Below are 27,609 nucleotides of genomic sequence, written 5' to 3' on the forward strand. Positions count from 1 at the left end.
GTGACAAATCAATTCACAATCAAATTAAGAGAATGAATCACCATTGGAATCATTTAAAAAGAGAGAAAAAGGCAAGTTTCAATCAACCGAAGTTCACATTCTCTATCCTTGCAGGAAGGAGTAAAATTTTCCTATTTATCGTAAGTAAAATGAACACAGCAGTTCCGATGAACATTTTGTTTTCAGTAACTCAAAACAATAAAGTTTTCGGATAAAGCATCTATGTAGGCTAGATAATCTTCTAAATGGAACTCTCTCAGTAGTCAAAGAAATAACCAAATGTGAAGGCCACAAAAATATATTTTGTAATTTTGAATTTTGTTTTCAACATCACGAGATGTAAAGAGAGCACTGAAAAACAGGTCTATAAACTACAAAGATTACTCAGCTATAAATTACAAGTATTATTGTTTAACTTCTTATCATTACCTTTGTCAGTTCCTCAATTCCCATCAGCCTCTCTGGCCTCTATTTTATTAGGTCAAAATAGTACTTATTTAGAATTACAAAGTGAAGGAGGCACTAGTTTATCTGATTGAATAATACCCTCCCCTCCTACCTCGTGCAGGACTCTCCTTGACAGCAGCCTTGGCAGAATGACCATTTAGCCTTCAACTGAACACTAGCTATTATAGAGAACTCACAGGACGAACCAATACACTTTAAAGTGGAAAGTTTTACCCTACTGGGCTGAACATCTGCTCACCTTTACCTTCTACACATTCATCACAATTCTATCATGTACAGCTCACCAGGAACATATCCACCTGCTCTCCCACAAGCTCACCGAAGTCCTTCGATGAGAACCTATGGGGATGGAAGCACTGAACCAGGTAGGGCCTGCAGGGAATAAAAGGCACATTCTGTCCTTCAAGAGATTCATGACCGTGCATGGAAAGTTAGCCTACCAGATGTATGATTTAAGTACTGTAAGGCTTACAGAAAAATTTAGAGAGAGGGCAGAAAAAAGGCAGAGAATGCTGTATCAGTTAATGAGCAGAGTAGTTTCTATAGATGAAGTAAGTGAAGAGAAAGCCTGGCTAAGGAAGTTCATGTAATGCAGTAGTAGGAGATGAAGCTGGAAGGTTAGGTTGGGGCCAGAATGTTAAGGAAAAAACCAAGGTGTTAGCAGAGTAAGTATAATACCCTTGAAAGCCAGACAGAAGAATTGATATCTGCTGTAGCAGAAAGTAAGAAGCCATGGGAGACTTCTCAGTAAGGCGGGAGCACTAATCTTTAAGTCTTGAAATTACTGTGCTCCTCCCTTTACTGGGGAGAAGTAAGACTATACAGCTAAGAGAGTGAAATGGTAATACAAGGAAGGAAGGGAAACAGGGGCCTGGACTGAGGTGGGGAGATTTGGAGAAACTTTCAAAAGAAAGACAAATGGGTCATGGTGACAAACTAAAGGGCTGCAAAAGTCAATGAGCCAAAGCTATAAACCTAGGTGACTAGAGGAACTGAAAGGAGAGTAAGACTATTTTAGAGAAAGAATTACTATGCAGTCATTGATCTACTTCAATTTCACTAGTCATATGCCTTGCCCAGTCAATGAGAAAACAGCTGACAGAAGATGAATTGCCTTCTACCAACTAGCAGAAAGAGTCTGGAAACTGTATTTGACTACTGTTCACACCAAGGACTAAAACACCAAGAAAGCACCTGCGCCCAAGGCACTAACAAAACACTAAAAGACTCCCAAGCTACTCCAGTCTTTAGAGGCGATAGGTAAAGCTGTGAGTTAAAATGACTGGATGACAAGATGTGATGGGAAGGGAGAAAAGAAGCTCTTAGACAGTACATTTACCTCCTTACTGTCCCTTCTGTCACTTAAATGTAGGCCTTTTCCCTTTCTCTAGCCAGTGAGGGGGAGGGGGGACAGAAAGAGGAACAGAGAAAGAGAGAAACAGAGTGAACCACTGGAGCATAAAAGAAGCAGGGGGAACACTATTTCAAGAAGAAACAGGGTACTTAGAGTGAAATGTTATAAGGGTATAAGTGAGAGACTTACCAAAGGGTAGTCTAATTCACAATTAGGAGGCTACTCTGACCTAGGGAACACATCACAATCATCATTTTTAAACAGTTAAATCATGTCTGGTAGCCACCAGTAAGGCAGACACCAGCTCCTCTACTTAAAACACTTTCAATCTACAAATTTAAAATTTGTTTTCACAAGATGCAAATCAAACAAAATCACATAGGCTCTGCCTGCCACCAACAGATGAAATTAGCCATTCCTTGTATGATGTGTCACTCTGGACTTATGAACTAGGCATAACAAACATCATTTCAGAAGCTAAGCAGAAAGAGAAATGCTTCTTTATATTTTTTAATGATTTCCAAAAAAAAAAAAAAAAAAAAGGACACATTCACATATATTTAGTTTGTGTGAATGAAACTGACTTTAATTACCTAAAACAACTTACTGATAGGAATTACCCCAGTCCTGACAATGGGATAATAAACTTTGATAGTAATACAAGTGTCCTGTATTTCTCTTAGAAGAAAATCTGCCTAGAAGACACCCTTGTTCCTTAAACTAAAAACCATTTAAACAACCTGAATAAAAGTGCATATTAAGCCATTAAGAAAATATTTTCTATCCCATCTTTAGACTATTCAGGGATATTTATTAACTTAGTACTTCAAAGTAATATTCCAAAGTAGTATACTCTTGGAAAATCAACTCATGTAGGAATATAGACAAACTCTCTGCTAATTTCCTCATATATCACAATCTATTTTGCATTAGAAATAACAGCTAAAGATGATCAAGGGAAGTTAGTACCACTGTACATATAAGTATTCCCCAAATAATGTAAGCTAAGAAAGACTTACATTAAGGCATCAAACACTACACTTTAAGTACAATTAACTACTTCAGTGATGGTTTCTCTTGCCTCATGGGCCAAATGAGAAAAAGAAGACTGAAAATCTGATTATTTTGCTACAGAATATTGGATACTTCTCAGAATTAAAAGCTATTTCTTGAGGGCTCATCTTACTATATATTTACCTTAACCACTCTTTTGTTCCAGACAATAACCAGTGCATATGAAGGAGGTCTTTATAACAGTGTTGTGGACTGGAAAACACAATTTACCCTCCTCTTCTAACCAAGTACCCATCTTCCCAATGGAAGGGGTTTGTAGATGTATTCATGAGATTAGAAAAAGAAAACCGTACGGTGAGCTTTTCTTGATCCAAGATGAAATTCTCATTATAAACTATCTTATATGCCGACAGGTTCTTACCAAATACCTTCATCACAGTATCTAAATTCAAGAAGATCTGTTATATCCTCAGTTTTCATCAAATCTATAAGCAGATTTAGATTAATGGCCAAAACTTACTATAAGTAGGAGATATCATACATGCTTATGTGTAAATAACTTCACACCTCACTGGAAGCAATATTTAAGGGATAACTATGGTATATGTAAGTTAAGCTTATAGGAACATATGAAACTATATAACCAGCAATTTGAAATCTTCCACACTTACACAAATAGGATTTTTACGTTTGCCTCTTTTCAGTGACCAAAATACGCTATAATCATCTTCTCTTCCCTAACTAAATTCTACTAGAGAAAGATTATATATTTCTAAAGAATCATCATCATTTTCCAAATATCTAGTCAACTACAACAGTCAGGGATGTATTTTTTGAATGTACAAAGTAAAAGAAATGATGCCTTTCTCTGTGGAGCAAATGATACCTTTCAAACAGCAAAGCATAAAGCATGTTTCCCACTTCCATTTATACCACTTACAGGAATTTATTTGCTTTTGTATTAAAGGCAGAAATGCATATCAAGTTAGATTTTTATTTTTATCAATAACAGTTACATTTGTCACTATTTTGATAAGACTATGCCGTAACTTACCAGGGGAAAGAGACAAGTTGATAAGCACTTTAAGAAACCACTAATATTTAGAATCAGACTTTTAAAATAAAAAGCCTCATCCATTTACTCATTTCAGAAGGTCGAAAAGGCACTAGAAGCACAGAGAGATTGTCAAAACAAGCGCAATCCTCCTCCAAGGTACTTCTTCCATTTTGTAATGACAACTCTATCCACTTGGCAACCTTTCCTTCTCTATCCATTACCTTACAAAACAAAAATCTCTTCTATACGCCAGACATGATGCAAAGTACTTAATATACATTATATCTTAATCTTATAACCTTGCAAAATAATTATCCCCACTTGCAAAATAGGAAATTGGAGGGTCAGAAAGATAAAGAAATTTGCTTAATATCACACAGCTACAAAGAGGCAGAACCAAGAATGAACTAGGTCTTTCCAGCTTCAAAGTCACTCTACTTCTAGTATTGTCAGTTATCCCGGAAACTCAGACCCTAGAACTATTTCCATAATGCATCAACTCTCCCTGAAAGGGATGAACTACATTGCATACCTAGGCTTCTGGGGGAAAAAAAAATCTGAGTAACAAACATATGTTTGAAGCACACAAGAATATTTCAATGTAACAATATATATATTTACTATTTACAAACACATATCTCTTTTACATCATCACATCAACTCTTGAAGCTGAAGTAGGAAATTATATTATCCCTATTTTATAAATGAGGAAAATGAAAGTATGCAGTATGTGACACATAGTATATGCAAATATTTGCTAAAGGATTACGACTCAAATAGGCTAAGTGACTTGTGCAAACTAGTAGCAGAACAGGGTTCAAACCCAGGTCTCTTTTAATTCTAAAACCAGTGGTCTGTACAACAAAATACAACTGTTTCCATAAACTATTTTCATCATTATATACTGAATTTAAGTACAAAACTAAGTACAGTTATAAAACAGAACTAGACAGATAATTTATTCACTTCATGGTCACATTTTTAAGCTGTTTTTGTTAGTATAATACTGACAGTGCAATTAGCATCAGAAGACCACAGGGGGCTGGAAGCTAGTCACGCCAGCTCATTACTTCAGTGCACACAATTTTAATACCACAGGGTGAACAATTTGAAAGTTACCCAAAGCAGCAAATGTATTCAATCATTCATTCACTCACTGATTCCTTCATCTAAACAACATTTATTGAACACCTATGATGTGACAGAAGTCGGAAAAGTTTAAGTGCCTACAGCGTACCATGGACACGTTCATAAACAGTCTCATTTTGTCTTCCCAGAATTCTTCAAAAGAGGGCTGTATCCTCATTTGAAAGGTGAGAAAAAGGAAGCTCAGAAAGGTTAAATAACTTTCTAAAGTTAAGTGGTCAAGCTCAGTGCCATTTCCAAGTTCTATGAGTACAAGCACAGGTATACACACGGGCATCATCTTCTGTTCCCACGTAGCTGGCAGTCTACCACTCTACACCACGACCAAACAAGAGTGAGAGCCCAACCCTACGTTGTTCAAAACGTACATTTTACTGTTAAAAGTCCTTTCAATATGCACACAAAAGAACTGGAAGGATATTCATTAAATGTTATCAGTGGTAGGGGTATGTACTTTTTTTCTTCATTACGCTTTTCTGTACCATGAAAGTATACTGCTTTCAGGAATCAAAAAATATGTCAGGAAATCTTTTGTTTTCACAGTTTAAGTTATTACAACTGCAGGTTGTGACCCATCCTGTCACACATAGGGAATATTTTGAAAATAGCAAACTGGGGGAACACTGGGGTAAACAGCCAAGGCAACTCCCAGCAGAGCCAATTGGGCCAGGGCTGAGGAGATCAATATTACCAGCAACCCTGTTATGGAGTTCTACCTTATTGGGTCAGATCAGCGATTTTTTAAAAAAATAAAGCACAGAATAGAAAACAAGAAAAAAGAAAACATCAGCAAACAACATACATAGTAAGCACAGTTTTGGAAAATGTGTTTTAGCTACATGACTTAATTTTTTTCTTTTTTGGCTCAGCCACATGGCATGCTGGATCTTAGTGGAAGTGCGAAGTCCTAACCACTGGACCGCCGGGGAATTCCCGACTTAATCTTCTAATACACTGCACCTTCTTCACAGCATGACAGCTATACTGCCCTCCTTGCTGCTCCTTGAATATGCCTGTGACACTTAGGAACTTTGCACTGGCTAATGCCCTTGCCTGGAAGGCTCTTCCCCCCAAGAAATTCAAATGACTAACTTCCTCACCTAGTTCAAGGCTCACCTTCTTGGTGATGCTTACAAACTCCCACTCCCCTGGGCATTCCTGATCCTCCTTACCCTAGCTGTACCTTTTCTTTTTTCCATACACGCAATAAATTATTATTAAGCACTTAACCTGTGTAAGGTATTGTACTAGAAACTAAGATCTAAGAATAAGAAAGCGTGATACCTTTTTAACACTTTCTGTTCCACAAAATCATAGAAGCATGCAAATAACACCTCCTATAAGTCAGACACAAAACCTGTATTATTCCTCAGAGGTTAACAGGCAAGATAACAAAGGTGAAAAGCAGCAGATCCAAGATTTGAGCCCACATCTCTGACTCCTAAATTAAATATTCTCCTAAAAGTCTTCTCTTTAGCTGATATATTTTCAAGTTATTATTAATGGAAAATATTGGGTGGGCCAAAAGGTTCATTTAGTTTTTTCCATAAGATGGCTCTAGTAGCACTTAGTTGTCTTCAACTTCATTCAAAACAATTTTGTTAGATTGTATTGTGACAGCTATCATATCAGCGTGCATTTAAAAAAAGACTTATCAAAATTGGTAAGTTTTTGTGTAGCCATTTTAATATTGAAGATGCAAGAAAAAAAGCAACATTTTTGGCATATTATGCTTTATTATTCCAAGAAAGGTAAAAGCTCAACTGAAATGCACAAAAACATTTGTGCAGTGTATGGAGAAGCTGCTGTGACTGATTGAACGTGTCAAAAGTGGTTTGCGAAGTTTTGTGCTGGAGATTTCTTGCTGGACGATGCTCCATGGTTGGGTAGACCAGTTGAAGTTGATAGCGATCAAATCGAAACAATAATTGATAACAGTCTTCTTATACCACACAAGAGATAGCCGACATACTCAAAATATCCAAATCAAGCGTTGAAAATCATTTACACCAGCTTGGTTATGTTCATCGCTTTGATGTTTGGGTTCCACGTAAGTTAAGTGGAAAAAAAACCTTCTTGACCATATTTCCACATGTGATTCTCTACTGAAACATAATGTAAATGTTCCGTTTTTAAAACAAATTGTGACGGGCAATGAAAAGTGGATACTGTACAATAATGTGGAACGGAAGAGATTGTGGGGCAGATGAAATGAACCACCACCAACCACACCAAAGGCTGGTCTTCACCCAAAGAAGGTGATGTTGTGTATATGGTGGGATTGGAAGGGAGTCCTCTATTATGAGCTCCTTCCGGAAAGCCAAACGATTAATTCTAACAAGTAGTGCTCCCAATCAAACCAACTGAAAGCGGCACTCGACGAAAAGCATCCCGGATGAGTCAACAGAAAACGCATAATCTTCCATCAGGATAACGCAAGACCACAGTTTCTTTGATAACCAGGCAAAAACGGTTACGACTTGGCTGGGAAGTTCTGATTCATCCACTGTATTCACCAGACATTGCACCTTCAGATTTCCATTTATTTCAGTCTTTACAAAATTCTATTAATGGGAAAAATTTCAATTCCCTGGAGGACTGTAAAAGGCACCTGTAACAGTTCTTTGCTCAAAAAGATAAAAAGTTTTGGGAAGATGGAATTATGAAGTTGCCTGAAAAATGGCAGAAGGTAGTGGAACAAAAGGGTGAACACGTTGTTCTATAAAGTTCTTGGTGAAAATGAAAACATGTGTCTTTTGTTTTTACTTAAAAACCCCAAGGCACTTTTTGGCCCAGCCAATACTTCACTTTATCTCTGGAAGACACTCTAAGACCAGAGTACAGGCACAATTAATAAACAAACTGGACAATTTTTAAAACAAATAAGTAGAACATGCTTTAAAATGTAGCACAGTTTTTATAGTTCTAAAGCAAAATTAGGGTATGTGAAACTGTTCATTCAAAGATTAAGTAAAGAACCAAGTATCTTGCAACACTGGTACTTGTGTTAATTGTGAACAGATCACAAGACTTCCTATGAGAATCAGTACCCATTCTTTTTTTTTAATAACTTTTTTTAAATTTATTTTTTTAATTTATTTATTTTGGCTGCGTTGGGTCTTTGTTGCTGTGCGCGGGCTTTCTCTAGTTGCGGTGAGCGGGGGCTACTCTTCATTGCGGTGCGTGGGTTTCTCGTTGCGGTGGCTTCTCTTGTTGCAGAGCACAGGCTCTAGGCACCCGGGCTTCAGGAGTTGTGGCTTGCAGGCTCAGGAGCGCAGACTCAGTAGTTGTGGCGCACGGGCTTAGTTGCTCCATGGCATGTGGGATCTTCCCAGACCAGGGCTCGAACCCGTGTCCCCTGCGTTGCCAGGAGGATTCTTAACCACTGCACCACCAGGGAAGCCCAGTATCCATTCTTATAGTAAAAACTGGTGCTAGAAACTGTGGAGTGAGTCAATTTGAGTAGCTGTTTTCAAAGAATTATTTTGACTGCAAAAAAAAAAATGTAGCTCTTTCAGAATGTGAAGTCATTACAGAAACGTGAGCTTTTACCAGCTAGCTGGGATTTTACTGCAATTGGGCCAGAACCATAGCAATAAAATGAAAGGAATTGAGAAATATGCAAATTTCTCTCTCAGATCACATTCACAGCTGAAACTGTTCTTTACTCACAGATAGACTTTAATGTTGTGTCAGTAATATTTTAAGAGCTGGCATTTCCCCCTACATTTTACAAAACTTCAAATACAACAAAACACCTAAACAGCAGGCATGTAAATATGAGTATCTTGTCCAAAGGACAAAGAAATTTTAACTCCATTTAATATTTTACCTTATAAACTTATTCATGATCTCTACTCCATCACTAAATCATACTTTCTTCACATTTTGGAGTTGGCTCAAATTTAGAAAACTGCTATGTGTATTAAATATTAGCCTGTCTTCATGAGCTCATACAACTTCTGGCCATTTTAAAGTATGCAGGAAGAGATGCACAGTAATTTCTGAGTTTATCAAATTAGAAGATTAAGTTCCTGGCAAGGGTACCCTTCTGATACCTGAGGCAAACAGAATGTATCAACAGGCCATCTTTTTACAGGTAATTTTACTAACTAAAAATGTAGGTATGTACTTAATAAAATTGTCTCTATATCATTTCTAAAGATGAAGACTTCAAAAGGGACTTTATCACAGAGACAAACTGTAGGCCATCAAGTCCCAACGTCCCAGTCACATTCCATTGGAAGGTCTGCTAGACTCCTCCAAACAGTCTATGCAGTCCTACTCAATCTTCAGTTGAAAAACTAAGGCCTCAAGAAGGAAAGAGATTTGCCCTGAATGACCTTGTGAACTAGTAAAAGAAAAATACTAACACTCCAACTCTTATTTTCAAGTTTTAACTAGTATTCTCTGGTGCCTCCCTAAATTTGCCATTAGGCAACAACCAAAAGCCAAATCTGTGCTAATAAGACTATTGACGTTTTTTTCCCAGTTATTGCTATTCCTTGAACAGGTAAAATATGTGTTCCTCACAAGCCGTGAAACACTATTTGAGGCACTTTCCTCATTCTTTACCTCACCTTTGTCTTGGTTTCTGAGACAGACAGCAAGAGCAAAGCTCTAGACCAGCCCTATCCAATGGCACTTTCTGCAACTATGGAAATGTTTCAGCACCTGCATTGTTCAGTACAGTAGCCACTAGTTGCATGTGACTACTGTGCCCTTGAAATATGGCTACTGTGACTGAGGAACGGAATTTTTTATTTTATTCCATTTTAATGAATTTAAGTTTACAGTACAACTCTAGATAACTGTAACTCCAGTCATTATACTGCCGGTGACCCAGTCATGGTTCTTATATCCCTTCCTGCCTACTGAACTGAGCAAAACACTAACGATAGAGTCCCATAGAAATAAAAAGGCCTCCAATTCCTTTTTTCCAGGGTCAAAAATTCTTCTGATTCCTAAAGATCTTTTCCTAAAATCTCTTAAATCCAGTTACCAAAGCTTCTACTACTAGACCCTTATAATCTTGAGGAAGAAATGGGTAAAGTATTGGCACTCTACTATTCACCCTGCAGTTTTCTTTAGCTCCAATACTAGAATGTTTTTCTGAGATGATTTCTTCCTTCATTTTCATTGTTTTTCTCTATTATTTTAGTAATGTTCATGTCTACAAACTCAGGTGACTAAAAATTAGATACATTAAAATATAACATTCAAGGTTCTACATAACGAGAAAATCACAGAGCTAGAGGAATCAGAGATCTTGACCACAATATTACCGTGGGAATCAAAGCAGTTAGAATTTGATTGCAATCTTTACAAGAATAGAACCAAGACCTAAGATCCATGGCATTACATAAGAAACTTCTCCAAAGTCCCTTTTTTGTCCCTCTCCTCTTGAGTGGAGTAATCGGAAAGCTGGTGAGAATCCACTAAAGACCATGATTTTTATTTTGGCTAAGATAATAATGAGCTGTTCTAATGGAAACTGGCCAAAGGGTTTGCCAGCTTCTTTAAGGCCAAGTCTGACATCTGGCCATGTCAGCAAGCCACACAGCAAGACTCCTTAAAAAAAAATGAAACCAAAAAAGCAGGTATCCAATTCACGTTAAAGATTATTAAGTTATTGAAGGGTACAAGCCTTCTTATTCATTCCACTCAAGCCTGAAAATTAACCCATCAATTTAACCTTTCAAGGCTCTACTCTCATCTTCCTTCAAGAAGATTTCTCTGATTCTGCCAATGAGAATAAATTTGCTTCTTTTCAAACATCTACAGCTGTACTTCTCATACTTTAATGTGCATATACGAATCAGCTAGGTACACTGTTAAAGTGCAGATTCTGAATCAGTAGGCCTGGGGTGAGGACACTGGAAGAAGATCCCAGGTGATGCCCAGGCTCACCGCCACATTTCTGTATAGCAAGATCTACAACCCACTTCTACAAATACCTTAAGGGCACCTATCACTTTCATTTTGGAATTCTAATTATTTACATATACATCTTGTCTCCCCCACTGAATTATAAATTCCTTGGAAGCATGATATGAATCTCAATTATCTTTTTCTTTTCCACAGCAGACAGCAAACAGGCATTCAAACGCCAGGAGTAAAGGAAAGAATAATACCAAAGAAATAAAGTTCCTGCAGCCTGGGCCATAGGTAGTTCCTCTCTATGGAATCAAAGGTAGGTTAAAGAGCACTGAATGCTGTGAAAAGTCAAACTGTTTTTCATTTACTTGGTTAAATGAAACAGAGTGCAGCAATATCAGAAGAGCTGTGACCAAAGCATGCTATTCCTTACACTGGATAGCAGAGTGATGGGGCACAGACCTGCAAAGCTAGCAGATTTTTTGAGGAAATACCCAATCAAATAATAAATTTATTAATTAGGGGAGTTAGAGGAATATCCTTTTTAAAAAACATAATAGACTACACAAAGAATCACTGAATCATCAAATCCAGTATGTTTAACTTACAGACTAAAAAATTTAGCTAGGTGATTTATCCAAGGATACAAGTATATGGAAGAGGTGGAACTTGTACATAGATGCCCTGACAGCTAGTCCAGTATTCTTTGCACTACGCTACCTCATGAATGGACACTACATGAAGAAATAACACTTTCCATCATTCTTAAACTGTATCTTGTGAGCACATCTATTCTGAATTACTGGAAGAAGAATGAGTAAACAATTTTTTGAAAAGGGGGCAACTAACATAAACACATACATACATACTCAAGCAGGAATATAAATGGTTAATAAATATGAAAAAAATCAACTTTGGTTGTAATCACAGAAACGTAAATTTAAATCAGATAATATTTTTGGTCTACTAAATTGGCACAGACTACAAAAACACCCACTGTAACTAGAGTGTAAGGAAGTGGGCATACTCATACACTGTTTTGTTTTGGGGTTTTTTTCCAGAAAAATTGCTTTATTTTGTTTGCATAATACCAAAGTGTTTCTCCCTTTTTTAAAAAAATACATCTTTATTGGAGTATAATTGCTTCACAATACCATGTTAGTTTCTGTTGCACAACAAAGCGAATCAGCCATATGCATACACATGTCCCCATATCCCCTCCCTCTTGCATCTCCATCCCATCCTCCCAATCCCACCCCTCTAGGTGGTCACAAAGCACCGAGCTGATCTCCCTGTGTTATGCTGCTGCTTCCCACTAGCCATCCATTTTACATTTGGTAGTGTATATATGTTGATGCTACTCTCACTTCGCCCCAGCTTCCCCCTCCCCACCATGTACTCAAGTCCATTCTCTATGTCTACGTCTTTATTCCTGCCCTGCCACTCATACACTGTTGACAGAAATAAATGTCTGTACAACTTTTCAGTAGGGCAAATTTGTACAATGTATCAGAAATCCTAAATAAAAGATATACCATAGGATCTAAGAAATACAATTCTGGAAAATTAACCTGAGGATATATCTGGAGATCTGCAGTGAACAGCACTGTATATGTATCATTTGTACATTTTTTTTTTTTTACAATTGTGAAAAGCTGGAGATGACCAATAACCATATTTTATATTAAAAATACCGTAACTTATATTAAAATAATAGTATTTTAACAAACGATGAAGTAAAATATAGTGCATCTACAAGTTGAGCTACTATAGTGTGGAAAATGTTTTCAATTACTGACAATCAGACATCTTTTCCAAGGCTTTTACAAGTTTTAACCCATCAGAAATATTACTGAATAGAGTAATATATTCCAGTGCTTCTCAATATGGCTGCATCCTTGGATCAACTAAGGAGATAAAGGGTTAAGAACTCCGTGTCAAAGAATGCAAATGGCCTTTACACATAAAAAAGCTCACATGAAAAGAGAATCAAGTCAAAATGCACTGAGATACCATTTCTCACCTATCAGATTGACAAACACCCAATCATTTGACATCAACCTTATTAGCAAGGATATGAGAAAAGTCTGTTACATTGTTGGTGAGAACTCAAAACGGCAAAACTCCAGGTGGAGAGGAGTTTCCACTATCTAGCAACATCTACAAAGTTACAAATACATTTACCATTTGCCTGAGCAACTTCAATTACAGGAATCTATCTCAAAGATACACTAGCAAAAGTAGTTTTGCAAAGTAACACATTTGTTAAAGCAAAAGAATGGAAACAATAGTAGCACATCTACCCAGAGGAGCAATAAGCAGTTTAAAAGAAATAGGGAATATTTCTATCCTGATCTCTAGGATACACTTTATAGAGTTTAAAAGGGGAGAGAAGGAGGTGGGCAGAGAAAGTATGAATAATATGCTAGAGTTTATCAAGGGGAGGGAGAAACAAATATACACATATATAAGTACAAGTAGATTGCTTACATTTTCTTTTTAAATGGAAGAATTAAAAAAATTTTTTTTAATTTTAAAGGTTTCTTATATTAGGAGGAAGTTAAGACAGTAGAATAGACAGGGATAGAAGTTAGCCTGCTGTAAACATAGTTTGCTTTAAAGATTTGCTTTGGAAGCAGTAAATTTTACATAATTATATATTAGAAGATATTTTTTAAAAACCTGAAAATTGAAAGCTAAATGAAACAAATGCCTAACCATACACTGAGTTGATGGTTAAGCCCACGTAAATTTAATTACAAATTTATAGGGAACAAAAGGAACAGAGAAACATGAAACTACACTATGAGGATCCAATCAGCAATATTCAGAATGTGGGAAGTTCTACAGGACAGAGGACCCAGGTTCCCCAACAATAAATTACAAGGAAAAAAAATGAGATGGAGAGTGAGCCTTTAGATTTGTAAAGTTTTATAAGAAACATATAAGCCTATTGGGATGTATGAACCTTATATGGCTCCTGCTTTGAATGTTCAATTTGTTTAAAAAAAAAATTTTTTTTTCTTTGAAACAGTCAGGAAAATCTGAACATTGACTAGATATTTGATGACATAAAGAAATTTCAGTTACTTTTTCTAGATGTGATAATGGTATTCTGGTTTTTCCTTTGTTGTTTAATTCTTATCTTTTAGAGAGACATACTAAAGAAAAAACAAATGACCTGGGAATTAAAAACAAACAAACAAACAAACAAAGAACAATGTTTGGATCCCACAGATATAATTAGCCTGATATAGGGCCTACACATCATTGTATTAAAACTGCCCCAGGCGGTTCTAATGAGCCACCAAGTTTTGTAAACCACTGATCTGGGGCAAGTCGTATCAATAGGATAAATAACTCACTGAGTTATGAATGGAACTACATGTCTCCAAAAGTACTCTTGTTGAAGGTAGGAATCAGTATTTATCATTGGCACTAATGGCTAAAACTGACATCTCTGAATTCTACTGTACTTATTTTTAAGGTACTTAAAAAGTTAAATAAATGTTTACTTAGCTCTCTGAGTTACTTAGTTTCCTAAGCAAACTCTTCTTGGCTTCTTATACATACTGAACAAACCAGGAGCAATAATGGTAAAAGCCTTAATGTCCAGGCACAAGGCAATCAGAGCTAGTAACAACTTATGATCTATAAACATAAACCATTAAGAGATTAACAAGAAAGCATTCTCAATAAAGCAACTGGAGCAGGTTACAAACCTCTGAACCACAGAAGGTTATTTAGGCTATATCAGACAACTTCATTCCAATTTAGTCTTATTTCTCTTATCTCAGCTTTTCAAAACTCTTGTACACAACCAATGCAGGAAGAACAACTGCTAAGAAATAATTAATTTAAGGGGAAAATGATCACTTTTAATCCTGAATAAACCCATCTCAGGCAGAAAGATAAGCAGAAAAGGGCTAATTAATAAGTAACTGATTCTTCGGTTAGTGATAAATGAAATGTACCTTTAACTTATCCTATAAGCTGCCAAGTAATGACTGTCACATAGCAAAATGAAAAGATAATGCCAAGATACATCTGGCCAGGTGCTTTCCTCTGATTCAGGCAGCTCTCCTTAAAAGAGCACACAACTGGGAAGGAATTTCCCAATCCAGACATTATATACATGGGGTTTTAGCAGAGAAACATTGCTGTCTCCAGCATTCCAATCATCCACAAAATATGATGAACAGTTATGGAGGCAGAGATTATACAGTTCAGAAACTAAAGTTGTAATCACATATCTAATGGATCAATTCAAACCGTTACAGAAACAATAAATATTCATGAGGTACAGAAAAGGTATCAGGAGAATTATGCCTCTTTGCATTTGCCAGGTGACTCAAATTTTTCTTCTGATTTATCCAAAATCAGTGCACCCCTATACTACCGCACTTTGTCCAAGACATGCTGCAAATTCAGTGGAGTTTAAAAATAATTTAAAGGCAATGGGGGTGTTTCAAAAAGCAAGCCTGAAATAAAAGAACTCATTTTCTAAGACCCTGACTTTAAAGATATCTATACATAAAAGCTCAGGGGGAAAAAAAGTTATCACATTGAACTTCTGTGTTTAGTTACCCATCCCAGAAAGGCTTTTTAGGCATAGAATGATATGTCCCAACATGCTTTTGAGATCAGGGGGAAAAAAAAAACTACCTGCCTGCAGAAGTTTAGGATTTTATGTTTCTGCTGTTATCTTATGAACACCACTAAATCTCAATAGATCTAGTTCTTTAGGGCTGAGGTAGAGTTTACCTGAAAAAAAAAATTATTGTGTTAAGAGAATATATGGCTTTTTATAGCAGGCCATTTAAGGAAAAAAATGACCTCAGCTAGGGGGAAACTTGGATATTCAATGGCTGTATGTGGGAGGGAATAAACTTGAAGTCTGAGAGGGGAAGTTGGAGGGAGGAGGAAGAAAGCACATTGGAGAAGATAAAGGATATATTTTTAGACAGGTGGGATACTGAGTAAGCAGTTTCCATCACTAGAACAGAACTGCTAGTTAGATAAGTAATTCAAACTGTGATCAGACAGATGTTCTATAAATATTTGCTAACTGGTATATGACTATTAAAACTACTTTGGTAAATACTGTGTTCAAACTGAATCTAGCTCGACTTGTAACTATGGCTTACTAAACCTTCTCTTGGGCTTTATTTTCCAGCCTACTAACCTTTACAGGTATTCTCTAAAATGTCTTCTATCCCTCTACATTTACTCAGAGAGATAAGTATACAAAATGTTAACTAGATTTTAAAAGTATTAGAAAAAACTTTTTTATGCTTAACAGGGTTTGTAGGTTTTCTATAAAAAGCATGAGTTATTTCAAAATAAATTCTTTTCTCCTTCTTAAACTTAGCTCTACAACCAAACAATGCATCTGATGTCGTTTTCCTATTCAGTATTTCAACTTTTCTTTCCAATCTCTTAAGATTTTTTGCCCTTCATATTTTTTGTAACCTAAAAGTAATTTCTGGTAAACAACTCATAATTCAGGCCATGTTTATGGGTATGGAAAGATTAGTATCTATTATCCTTAAAGAGAAAGTGGTCTCTGATAACAATGAGTATTATTCCAGTACTTCTAGAAGGAAGAGAGCCACAGAGTATAATGCAATTACCAAGAAACAGCTCTCTACAGAGTATTTCCCTCTGTAGAGAAGCCATTCATTACCATATAATTATAAGAAGTCCCATTAAGACACTTCATCATTTAACATGACCATGTTTATATGCAACTTTTAGTTCTCAAAAGTACTTTGACATTCCCCTTAATTTATAGCACTTTTCCTCTGAAAAGGTCCAAATATTCAAAGGCCTTTGAACATGACTTGAAAATCACAAAGAAAAGAGAGAGGAGAGAGGAAGGAGAGGGGAGAGAAGGGAAAATGGTGAGAGAGGGAAAAGGGAGAGGGAGAGAGAAACTATTTCAAACACAAATATTAAAAATGTAACGTGATATGGCAGAATAAGCACTGCGAGTCAAGAGATCTGCTTCAAATCCCAGTTCTGCCGGTAACCAGCTATATGCCTTCCTCTGAGTCATTTAATTATATTTTTTTACATTGTCAAGAGTGATTTCGACTTAGTGTTCACCTTAAATTTAGCTTTTTAAAAACCTACTACAATTAAAGTACTTCAAATATCGTATTATAACACTAGCTCAATTAAAGGTACATCATTTTACCACATGGAGTTAGTCCTTCACTTTTGTCTCAATTTGACCTGCAGCCTGGATTACTTAGGCTGCACCCTCAAGATGTACTTTGGAGGAAGAGGGACTGGAGGAAGATTCCTTTACAAGATGGGATGGTGCTGAGCCGGTGAGGAAGTTAAGGAATAAGTGCATATGCATGCAGAAAACCTGGTCATTCACGAATCAGGAGCACTGAAGAACAACTCTGCTTAAATTTCGGGAGGTATAACCAGATTTGAGGGAGGCTCTGAGCTGAGGCTTTCTGGTAATCACAGCCTCCACCCTTCAAACCTTTACTCCCCCAGTGGACACCAAACCAATTTCCAGTTCCGGGTTCCCAACCAATCGTATCAAGCCACAACAGAGGGCTCCGCCGACCCGGGCACCGTTTCAGGGCTCCAGAGCGAGATGCACAAGACCCCAGCACCTGTCGGCCTCACATTCTTCCCAAAAAGAGGGGGTGGGAGGGAACATTAGGTCTATGCCCCGACCTTCTGTACTCAGGCTACCACCAAGTCCATGACCCCTCTGGACTGAAACAACCTCCGAACTCCAGGGGAAGGGGCGCTGCTCGCCGTGACCCTCCCACAGATCCTTCTCCCAGGGCTAATCTCCGGTTTATAGGTCCCACCTCCGACCGTGGTTTCTCAGGCCTCGGGAACCCCGGGCCTGGGAAGCTGACGGACGGATGCCGAGAATGAAGGCAGCGGGGTAGGGTGCACTCCTCGCCACCAGGGGAAAAGATAGGAAAGAATGTCTGTCGAAGGGTCTGTCATTCCTTCACTCACTCACCAGGAGCAGCAGGGAGCATCTGAGGTCGGGTAAGGATAGGAAGACGGCAGGACTCATGGTAACGCCGGGGTCCGCGGCTGGGACTGGACAGGGTTGGGCTGGGTTAGGAAAGGGCCGGGCTCCGGGAGCCGGCGGCAGTGGAGGATTCTCCCGGCAGCGACACCTCGTCCTCTCGACCCGGAGCTCCAGCGGCGAACACCCGGGACAACTTCCAGAGAGGCCTTGCACACCCTCACTTCCGGGTCTTGCCTACCTCGGAGCACATCGGAATATGTAGTCCTGCCCCATTCTCAAAGAGCACGTCATTGGGCACCAAGAACTCTTTTCCCATCAGGCTCTCGGCCCTGGTCCACCGAGCCCGCCGCGCGCGGGGCCCTGTGGGATAGAAAGGGCGGAGGGCGGGAACTACAATTCCCAGAAGGCTGTGCGGTCGAGAGTCTCGGGCGGCCTTCCGAGGGGTTCCGCCAGTTTCAGCGCGGTGGGCTCTGTCCCAGCCGGATGTAGTGGCCTGCCCTGGCAGGAGGGGCGGCCCAGTGGGGGTCGTGCCTCCTGGAGCCGCCCCCAGGACGTGAGTCCTGGAGGAGGCGAGGGTGAGTAAGAGGGGGCCTGGCTGGGGAGGCTCCTATCGATCTGCACTGCTTGGCCCCTGCCTCAAACTCACGACCCTCCTGTCCTGGGCTGTGGCCTGAACCTCCCATCACTGGCCTCCTCGCCTGCTGCCTCTTCTCTCTGCGCTAATTCTTGCATTATAAAGCCCGAGTCACCCCTCTGGGTTTCAGTGGAATGTGTCAATGACTTACCCCTAATTGTCTCTTTGGGCTCCTGTAAGGAATAGATGTGGGATGGACTGGGAAAGCACGTTGTAAACTGAAAAACTCAGCGCGAGAGTGATTGCTACTAATGCATGGATCACACCTGCAGGATAATTTAAAAAATTCGTTAGCCAAAGCAGTTGAGGAACAACCTGGCTGACCCCGTTAGCTCTCCAGCCTCATCTACTAACACCCAGACAGGTCCACGTGCCCCCAATTGTAGCCACACAATCACAACTAAGTAGCCGTGAGGCATTTGACTCTTCTGTGGTTCTCCCTACTCCTTGCCTTTGCTTCAGCTTCCCTGTTGCCTGGAATGGCCCTAACCCCTTCTCTACCTGGATAGCCATCTCAAATGTCGCCATCTCTGAGAACGTCCCAAACAACCAACCATTTGGTCCTAATCAAAATTACTCTTCCTTTGCTTATGACTACAGCATTACTAGTTTTCTATGGTTTTAATTATTAGAGCATTTATTACACTGGCTTGTTGTATAATTAGTTAATGATGATTATACCTTTGCATTGTATAGCATTTCATAATTAAAGTGGTTTTGATTTTCATCTGTAAAAAATTTACAAAAAGCATTAGCGCTAAAAAAAAAATACGTATGCATTTGAGCTTAAAAAAAAGGGGAGGGGGAACCTTAAAGAATGGATTTCTCAGGCTGACAAAATTAAACAGTGATGGAGCCAAGATTTTTATTTAGGTCTCCTCTCTCTTAGTCCAGTGTTCTTATCTGTATACCACTCAGCGACCTCTCTGACAGAGAGATAGAAATGAGGAATTAAAAAAGAGCGGAGACTCATGAGTATGAACTCATTACTCCAAGAAACTAAACTTTGACCCTGCTCACCCTCTGGACTTAGCACTCAGCCTATGACTTTTCATTCAACAAACATTCACTGAACAACAGCACCTGTTACTGTGCTAAATTCTAAGAATTATGAGATGAAGGATATATAAATATATTGGGCTGGCCAAAAATTTCATTTGGTTAGTGAATACGTTTTTCAATAAAGTTCTTCGTGAAAATGAAAAATGTCTTTTATTGTTACTTAAAACCGAACGAACTTTTTGGCCAACCCAATTTATAACTGAGATACAATTTTTAGTTTATTTTCAAAAGTTTTTTGTGATTCTGATGTGCCTAAAACTCTGATTACCTAGAATCTAAAGTGATGGGCATTAGAGTTCAGTACAGTGCCTAGCACATAGTTGGCACTCAACTTGTTGAATGATCAACCTGGTCTACCAATTTCATGTTTCATATTTTACAGAAAAGCAGAGCTGAGGTAGCCTAAGTGTTCACTCCATATTGTTAACAGAACTGGATCTTGATCCCAAGTGCAATTACTCCTCTACCGTGTTTCCACCTCCACCCCTGTTTTGTAGCTTCTTTCAAGTCATTTTAATATAATCCTGCATATGACTGTTTTTTCTGACATGACAGACATGCTCAGACATGACAGAGTCTCTCAAAACGCCCATAATTTCTGCCAACATGTTAACTCAAATTGTCAGCAAAATAAAGCCATGAAGAGCTGACTTTACCAAAATTAAGAAAATGCTTTCACTCTAAGGCAGAGCTTGAACCAAAAATCTTCATCAATGACAGCCAAGTACTAGCTCATGAGTTGTGATAAATTTATTTTACAAAGCTCTCAGATCCTTGGGAGTCACAGAGATTGGAGTGTCAGTTTCTGGTAAAATCAGAAGAGGGCTTGCTTACCCTTATTGCAGATACTAACTGTAGCTAATTAACAGCTGCTCCCTTTAGATAGGTATGTACGCACCAGTTTGCCATGTTCCCCATGACTCCCCGTGTTTCTTGCCCTTGTTACTTCCCTGATCCTTGTAGGCATTCAACTTTGGAACTTTGATATAGCATCTTCGCTTTAGGATGGAAGTTTAAGATCATTGATGAAACTACCCCTCTTTCCTTCCCATCAGATGCTTGAATTCTTCCCGCTGCATTTCTGACATAATCCAGCCTCTGCTTAAACACTCTTATGATAAGGAACTCACTATTTTCCTATGCAGCTAATGCATTTCTAGAAGGTTCTATCAGACCACATGAGACCACCAGTCAGAGCAAAATTTTTCCTTAATGAAACATGGTTTATCCTAATGATGTGGTTTCCAAGTTAAGTTCCTAAGGTCAAGATCTCTAACTAGGTATATTTCCCTGGTGGACACAAGGGGAGAACAAATATAAATTCCTCCTTTTGTGGGCATGAGAGAAAGAATGAGGTACCTTCTAATTTAGTGCTTAAATCTAGGTAATTCTAACCTGACAATTAAGTTCACATCATACCTATTTTGTGGCTTGGTCATCACCTTTATTCCCAATATCAATTCTAATATTTAGTATTATGTGGAAACAAATCACCTGTATTAACTTAGCAAGTCACTGTGACTTTTGGACCCTGTGTCTAATGTTAAATATTCAGCCTTTTTTTTTTTTCTCAGCCCCTGAGAAGGGTCTTGAAACATCTAATCCTTTCATTTTACAGATGAGCAACTTGTACAAAGGGTCACCTAATTTACTCCATTATGGCAATTCTAAGACTAGGACTGTAGACTTTTTGAATCCTGGTGAAATATTTCTAGTAAACCATGTTTATAACGTACCCATTTAGAACTGATGAGATGGATTTCCTACAGATACTTATTGGTTGCATCATCATTTCAGGTTGTTCCAGTTGTTGAGAAGACTATGAACAGGTCAGAGAACTTGTTCTTTCCTGGTTCCTCATTAGCATCCCAAGTTCATGCTGCTGCTGTTAATGGAGATAAGGGTGCTCTTCACAAGCTTATCATAGGTAAGCTCCAAGCTCCCCTTAAGTACAGAAACTTTAAAAATAACTCTTTGTCCTAAGGAAGTTTGTTAATCTTAGTCTTAATTTGCAATTTACTTACTTACTTACTTACACATTTTAATGGAAATACATTATTATTTATATTTGGTTTCAGGACTTGGACAAGAAAGAAATTAAGTCCTGAAACTTAAAAATACAGGTTAAGACTAGATGAAAAGTACTTGAGAAATATCTGTGTGTTTGGCATTGAATCTGGATATGTACTTTAAGGTGCTAAGAGAATTAATTCATCTTTGTAACAGCAGAGATCTGGAATGAGATATTGGATAGTGAGCTATAACATTTAATATATACCCAAAGTACTAATGTTTACAAATAATTTAAATTTTAATGATTTAAAAAAAAATTTAACATCTTTATTGGAGTATAATTGCTTTACAATGGTGTGTTAGTTTCTACTAATGATTTAAAATTGATTCGGTGTTCTCCATATCATTGATTCAACTGATTGAAATTGATTGTGTTCACCCTATCTTATAGTGAGAGAAAGGTCCAATATGGAGGTTCTAGAAGAACTTTCTAGAGAAGTTCTAGAGAATAAAGTGAATAGGAGAAAGACAGTGGGTAAGAATATTCCAGAATTGTAAAAACCACAAATCCACATGTTTACAAGTTATTAGTCCTAAAGAAAATAAATAAAATAAAAATTTCTGTTATTTGTAATCTCTATACATACCGGTGTCTAGTGACATTATGATTGACAACCTGGGCTTTAAAATCAAGTCAACACCACTTGAACTTCCATACCTATTCTTTCAGAATTTATTTTCGCCCTACATTTCCAGTTTCTCCAGGAACTTCTACCCATGCACCCTAATCGCTGGCTAGGCTTTCTATTCCTCAATATGCCATGAATTTTGTCTTTAGTTTTCTCTATACATCTGTTCCTTCTCCCCTTTTCTACCTTCTACCCCCTTACCTTCTTCTCTACTAAACAAACTCCAATTCATCTTCAAAGACAAAATTCTTTTACCACATTCTCTGTAAAGATTTCTCTTCTCTATCAGAGATGTGAGCCTCACATTACCTCAGCTACCTACATTCAGTTACTGTTTGGAATTTGACATCTTCCACCACCTCTGTATCACTCATTCAAACATCCACCGTTCAACTAAAACTCTATTAGTTCCAGCTCATTTGCTAATGAGAACAATAGTTTTTCATTGTCACTGAGACCCCCAATCCATTATCTTCTCCACTTTCGACCATCACTCTCCTGTCTTTACTTTCGTCCCTATTCAGTCCTGATTCCATGGTCTATTATTAAAATCCTTCCCTTGGAAAAACTCCCGTTTCTTCTCATCTGTTACGCCTGGCTGTTGCAATCCCAGCTCTGGATGGACCTAATCCATCTACCTCTGCCAAGCCCTGAACAACTTAACCTGTCTGGAAGATTTGTAACACCCTAAATTTAAGACTACCCATATCAAAAAGGCACTCAGCAGTCTCTGTTCATCATACTACATTTCTCCATAATTACTGTTCCATATCTTCTCACTCTACCAAAACTCTGACTGCCGCTTCTCCCTCCCTCCCTTCTCTGCTAATGCTTTATGCTTCTTACCAAAAATGAAAACACTAAATAGGAACTCCCTCATCTTTCAGCCCGATATCTACAAATCAACCTACAGCTACACCCATCTTCTTCTGTCTCCCTGCTAAAATAGAGCAAATATCCCTTTCTGTCAAAGATCAGTTTTTCCACACATACTCTGTATTATATTCCTTCCTATCTTCTCAGGGATCTTGTTCCATTTTTTTTAAACCTCTGATTACTATATCATCAACCTTTTCTTCTATTCTATATTCTTTTATCAACATTTAAACATGCTCTATTGTCTCCATTATTTAAAAATCCCTTCTCTGTTCCTTCATCCCCCTCTAGGTATTACCATATCTCTCAACTTTCCTTTGTGTAAGTGTATCAGTACATGGGCTAAACTGCTATAACAGTGACTTAAATAAGATAGAGGTTATGTTTCATTCTCATAACAGTACAAAGGTAAGTGGGCAGTCTAGGGTGGATAAACATCTCTGCTTCATAAAATCATCCAGGGATGCTGCTAGGGCTTAGCTTTGCCATTCTCAACATGTGGCTTCCATCTCTGGGTCAAAGGCAGATTCTTCCACTGTAGTCACAGCCCAGCCAGCAGGAAGGGGGAAGGAGAGAGTGCAGAATAGCAATTTGTCATTCTGGAAGTGGGTGGACTTAGAGCCACAGCTAGGACAAAAGAGGCTAAAAAAAACTCTCTCTCCCTGGATGGCATCATGCCCAGCTAAAACTCAGGGTGTTCAGTTCCCAAAAAGAAGAATGAGAGAATGGATATGGGGACAATTATCACCCTCTGTCACCAAAACCAAGCTTCTTGAGCCACCTGCACTCATCCCCACTTCTTTATCTCAATCCATATTTTTCTGAAAGAAAATAAAACATGCTTTCTTATTTTGAAATATACATATAGTGAAGTCCATAGAACATAAATGTTCAGTTTAACAAAAATATAAAGCAAACATCCATGTAATCATCACTAGGTCAAAGAACAGAACATTGTTCCCCCAGAAGCCCCACTGCATCCTTCCCTCCCCCTTGGACTCATTTGCTGTCTTGATGTTTACAGTAATAATTATATTGTAGTTTTACCACCTAGTTATATATCTTAAACACTATAGTTTAGCTTTGCCTTTTCTGGACTTTTTTGGCTAAATGTTCCATGTTTACTTGTACTAAAAATTGTGTACTCAGTTATGTCACTTTCATGCTCAAAACTCTTTAATTGCTTCCCATTATGCCTGGAATAAAATTTGAAAGTGTACCTGTACCTCTTTCCCTCTCCAACCTCACATTTCACCACTCTCTTCCTAGAAAAACCTGCTTTATTTTCATTTCCCAAATCTGTAAGCCCTTTTCCATCTCAGGGCTTTTGCCTGAAATACTATTCTCCCCATTCTCTGTCTGACTGACCCTTACTCATTCTTCATATCTCAGCATTAAGGTCACTTATTCAAAGAGGCCTGCTCTGCCCATCCATTCTCAGTGAAATCTGTTCACGGTGTCCTGTCTTGGAACTCTGCAGTTTTCCTTCACAAAATTTATCTCAGATTGTAATTCTGTGTGTATATGTATGACTATTTTAATGTCTCTCTCCTCTGTAAGCTAAGAGCCTCCATGAGTGTAGACTAGGTCTGTTTAGTTCATCATTATATACACAAAATCCAGCACAGTGCTTGGCACATAGTAGCCACATGAGAAATATTTGTTGAAGGAGTAAATAAATATTATAATCATTCTTTAAGTACCTTTCCTCCCAAGAAGTCTATAATCATCTAGAGGGCTGAGATTAAATCTGAATTGAGTTGAATTGAATTGAGAGACAAGTTAGGACTAAATTCCATTGGAAAAAAAATTTATTTAAGTCAGAATTCCTCAAGAAAACATATCTTATAAAATAAATCTTTTATTATTTTAACATGAAATATAATCTTCAAAGGGAACAAAGTGTGCAGTATGTTGTAAACTCAAAACACTTATACAGGCTCAATCATATAAATTAATGTATTACATAATAAAACTTGAAATATTCCTATAATTTTATATCCCCAAAGAAAAAATTCCTTAGAAACAAAGAAGCAATCATGATGTGAAACCAGTACAGAGCTGATAAATGTATTTATAAATTGGTCCCCTATGTTTTCTATCATCTTGTCTAAGGAACCCCTTATTCATTACTGACTTTGAGCTGTTCACCTTTTAAGAATTCTGCCATTTTTGTCTTCCGTGCAAAGACAATAATACCTTTGCTCTGTGGTATTTCCTAACATTTGTATATTCCTATCAAATAATGTGTTATTTTTTTAATATTAAGATACATCTTAAATTTCAATGCATCTTGTACCTTCTTTTATATAGCACGAGAGTGACTATCTCTAAATATATGCTATTTCTCTTTTCTAAACTAGTCACATAGTACTACAAATGAGTTATATTTTTTCTTCAATCTTTGCTCACCAATTGCTCAGTGAATTCATTCACTTTAGCATTTTCTGTTTTCCCTTCTCCGTTTCCATGGAGAAGTATGTCGTGATGTGTTTGACTCCATGGAAACAGATGAGCATCTCTTTCTACATACACAACTAATTAAATCGAACACTTTCTGTGCTGCCCATTGTCCAGGAGGAGGAGTGAAGAGGCTTTCCCTGAATGAGACATCATTTTAGTAGCAATTCTTAGTGTTTAGTGTAATACAATGGATTAATGTTTTAACATAACTCATTACATCCTAGATTCAGATGAATTAGGGCTCAGTCCTGGGCCCTAAAAACATAAACATACATAGTAAAATCCTTACATGCTATGACTATTATTTATACATAAGTAGATTTTTCTTGTAATATCCATCTCAAGTAATTTAATTGAATACCAGAGACATCGTTGATAATATATTCTAGTAGATTCATTTTAATACTATACAATGTAATGTAGTAGAAAGGTTATAGACTTAGAGTCAGATAAACCTGAGTCTTGAATTCTGGCTTTGTCATTTATCAGTTATATTACCTTGGCTTGAACCACTTAATCTTTTTGAGCCTCAGTTTCCTCATCTGTAAACTATAGATTATAATACTTTGCCTGTGGGACAGTTAAATTAGATGATGACTGTAAAACATCTAGCATCGCACCTGACACATTGTAGACAATAAATAGAACCTTATTACTATTATTATATCAGGTTGGATTTCCTGTAAAATAATCCAATCTTACATAGTTTCAGAAATGTCTCAAAATGAAAAGCTCTAAATGCTAAGAAAAAAAATGATGCTGCTTTCTTTGTGAAAACCAAACAAAATAATTTGTAAATATTCACTGTGTAATGATGGTTACTGGCATTACTGCTAACAGTGTTTGGGGCATTTGCAGTGGTGAAGTGACCAAGCAGCACCATTTCTGATTCTACTACAACTTTTGTTGGCCTGTCCATGTTCTACACTAATATAAATCTCTCTGAATCATTGTCTCTCTTTGTTTATAACATCTCCCAACACAGTAGTTGGGTGTGGCAAGGAGCCTCATAAGTGGTAGAGCAGTGACATTATTTCAGGTTCCTTCTTCCTTTACTTCAACCCTGTCACTGAGGGTTAGGGTCATTGAATGTTTTATAAATGCTTGCTTATATACATGTATTTACAAATATACTTATATGCATATGCATCCATACTAATAATAGCAATAAAATGAGCCAACATTCATAAAGTTATGTTATATAAGCACTGTGTTAAGCATTTTGTAACTTATGAACTCATTTAATAGCAAGACACCACAAAGAGTTTGGGGTACTCTCATTTCCCTCATTTCATAGGTCAGGAAACTGAGATGCAGAGAGATTAAGTAACTTGTCTAATAAGTAACAGAACTGAGATTGAAGCCTGCAAGACTGATTGTAAAGCCCATGCTTTTAACCACTAACATATGGGGCCTCCATGTGTGGGTAGATATGTCTACATATACATGCACATTCGTATGTATGAGTACATAGAGAATGAGAAAGACAAGAAAGATGATTAGGTCTAAACCTTGACAGATGAAATTAATGGTTATCTAGTTGGAACTTTTCTGAATTTTTTTTGTGCTATGAGCCCTTTTGGCAATCTGGTGAACTTCATGGACCCCTTCTCAGAAATATATATTTTAAGAGCTTAACTATAATATAATAAGAATCAAAAGAAAATCAGCTGTACTGAAATACAGTTATCAAAGTATTTTCAAATTATGGTGTAGCAATATACTTGCAATCATTTTTTTAACACAGTAAATAGCAAGATCTAGTGGCAGATCTAACAACTATGATAATTTCAAAGTAGCAATGAGTGTAAATGATATTTAAGATACCTCAACAATGATAATGAGATATGTAAAAATATTTTCTAAAATCTCAAGTACCCTCAAAATATAATATGTCCCATGTTATTTTTATTATTCTCATTTTAAATTAGGACACTGAGA

The 27,609-nt window shown here is 37.6% G+C and overlaps 2 protein-coding genes across 5 annotated transcripts in view; one reads left to right on the forward strand and one right to left on the reverse strand.

Moving 5' to 3' along the window:
* Positions 1 to 18,159, reverse strand: part of ERP44 (endoplasmic reticulum protein 44) — an 86,172-nt gene extending 68,013 nt beyond the window's left edge. Inside the window, exon 1 of one of the 2 annotated variants that reach the window (XM_036856622.1) lies at positions 17,917 to 18,157. In XM_036856622.1, coding sequence (XP_036712517.1) covers positions 17,917 to 17,973 — 57 coding nt within the window. In that variant the 5' untranslated portion in view covers positions 17,974 to 18,157. Of the gene's footprint in view, positions 1 to 17,916 lie in introns of both variants that reach the window. The other variant, XM_036856623.1, reaches the window with a different exon arrangement.
* A 164-nt stretch (positions 18,160 to 18,323) lies between these two features.
* The window catches only part of INVS (inversin), a 151,821-nt gene continuing 142,535 nt past the window's right edge, over positions 18,324 to 27,609 (forward strand). The window contains exons 1-2 of one of the 3 annotated variants that reach the window (XM_036854591.1): positions 18,324 to 18,506; positions 21,425 to 21,554. In XM_036854591.1, the coding sequence (XP_036710486.1) occupies positions 21,449 to 21,554 (106 nt within the window). In that variant the 5' untranslated portion in view covers positions 18,324 to 18,506; positions 21,425 to 21,448. The remainder of the gene's footprint in view (positions 18,507 to 21,424; positions 21,555 to 27,609) is intronic. The other 2 variants (XM_036854588.1, XM_036854589.1) reach the window with 2 other exon arrangements.

Source organism: Balaenoptera musculus, chromosome 6 (genome assembly GCF_009873245.2).
Source record: "Balaenoptera musculus isolate JJ_BM4_2016_0621 chromosome 6, mBalMus1.pri.v3, whole genome shotgun sequence".
In the NCBI taxonomy this organism is placed as follows: Eukaryota; Metazoa; Chordata; class Mammalia; order Artiodactyla; family Balaenopteridae; genus Balaenoptera; species Balaenoptera musculus.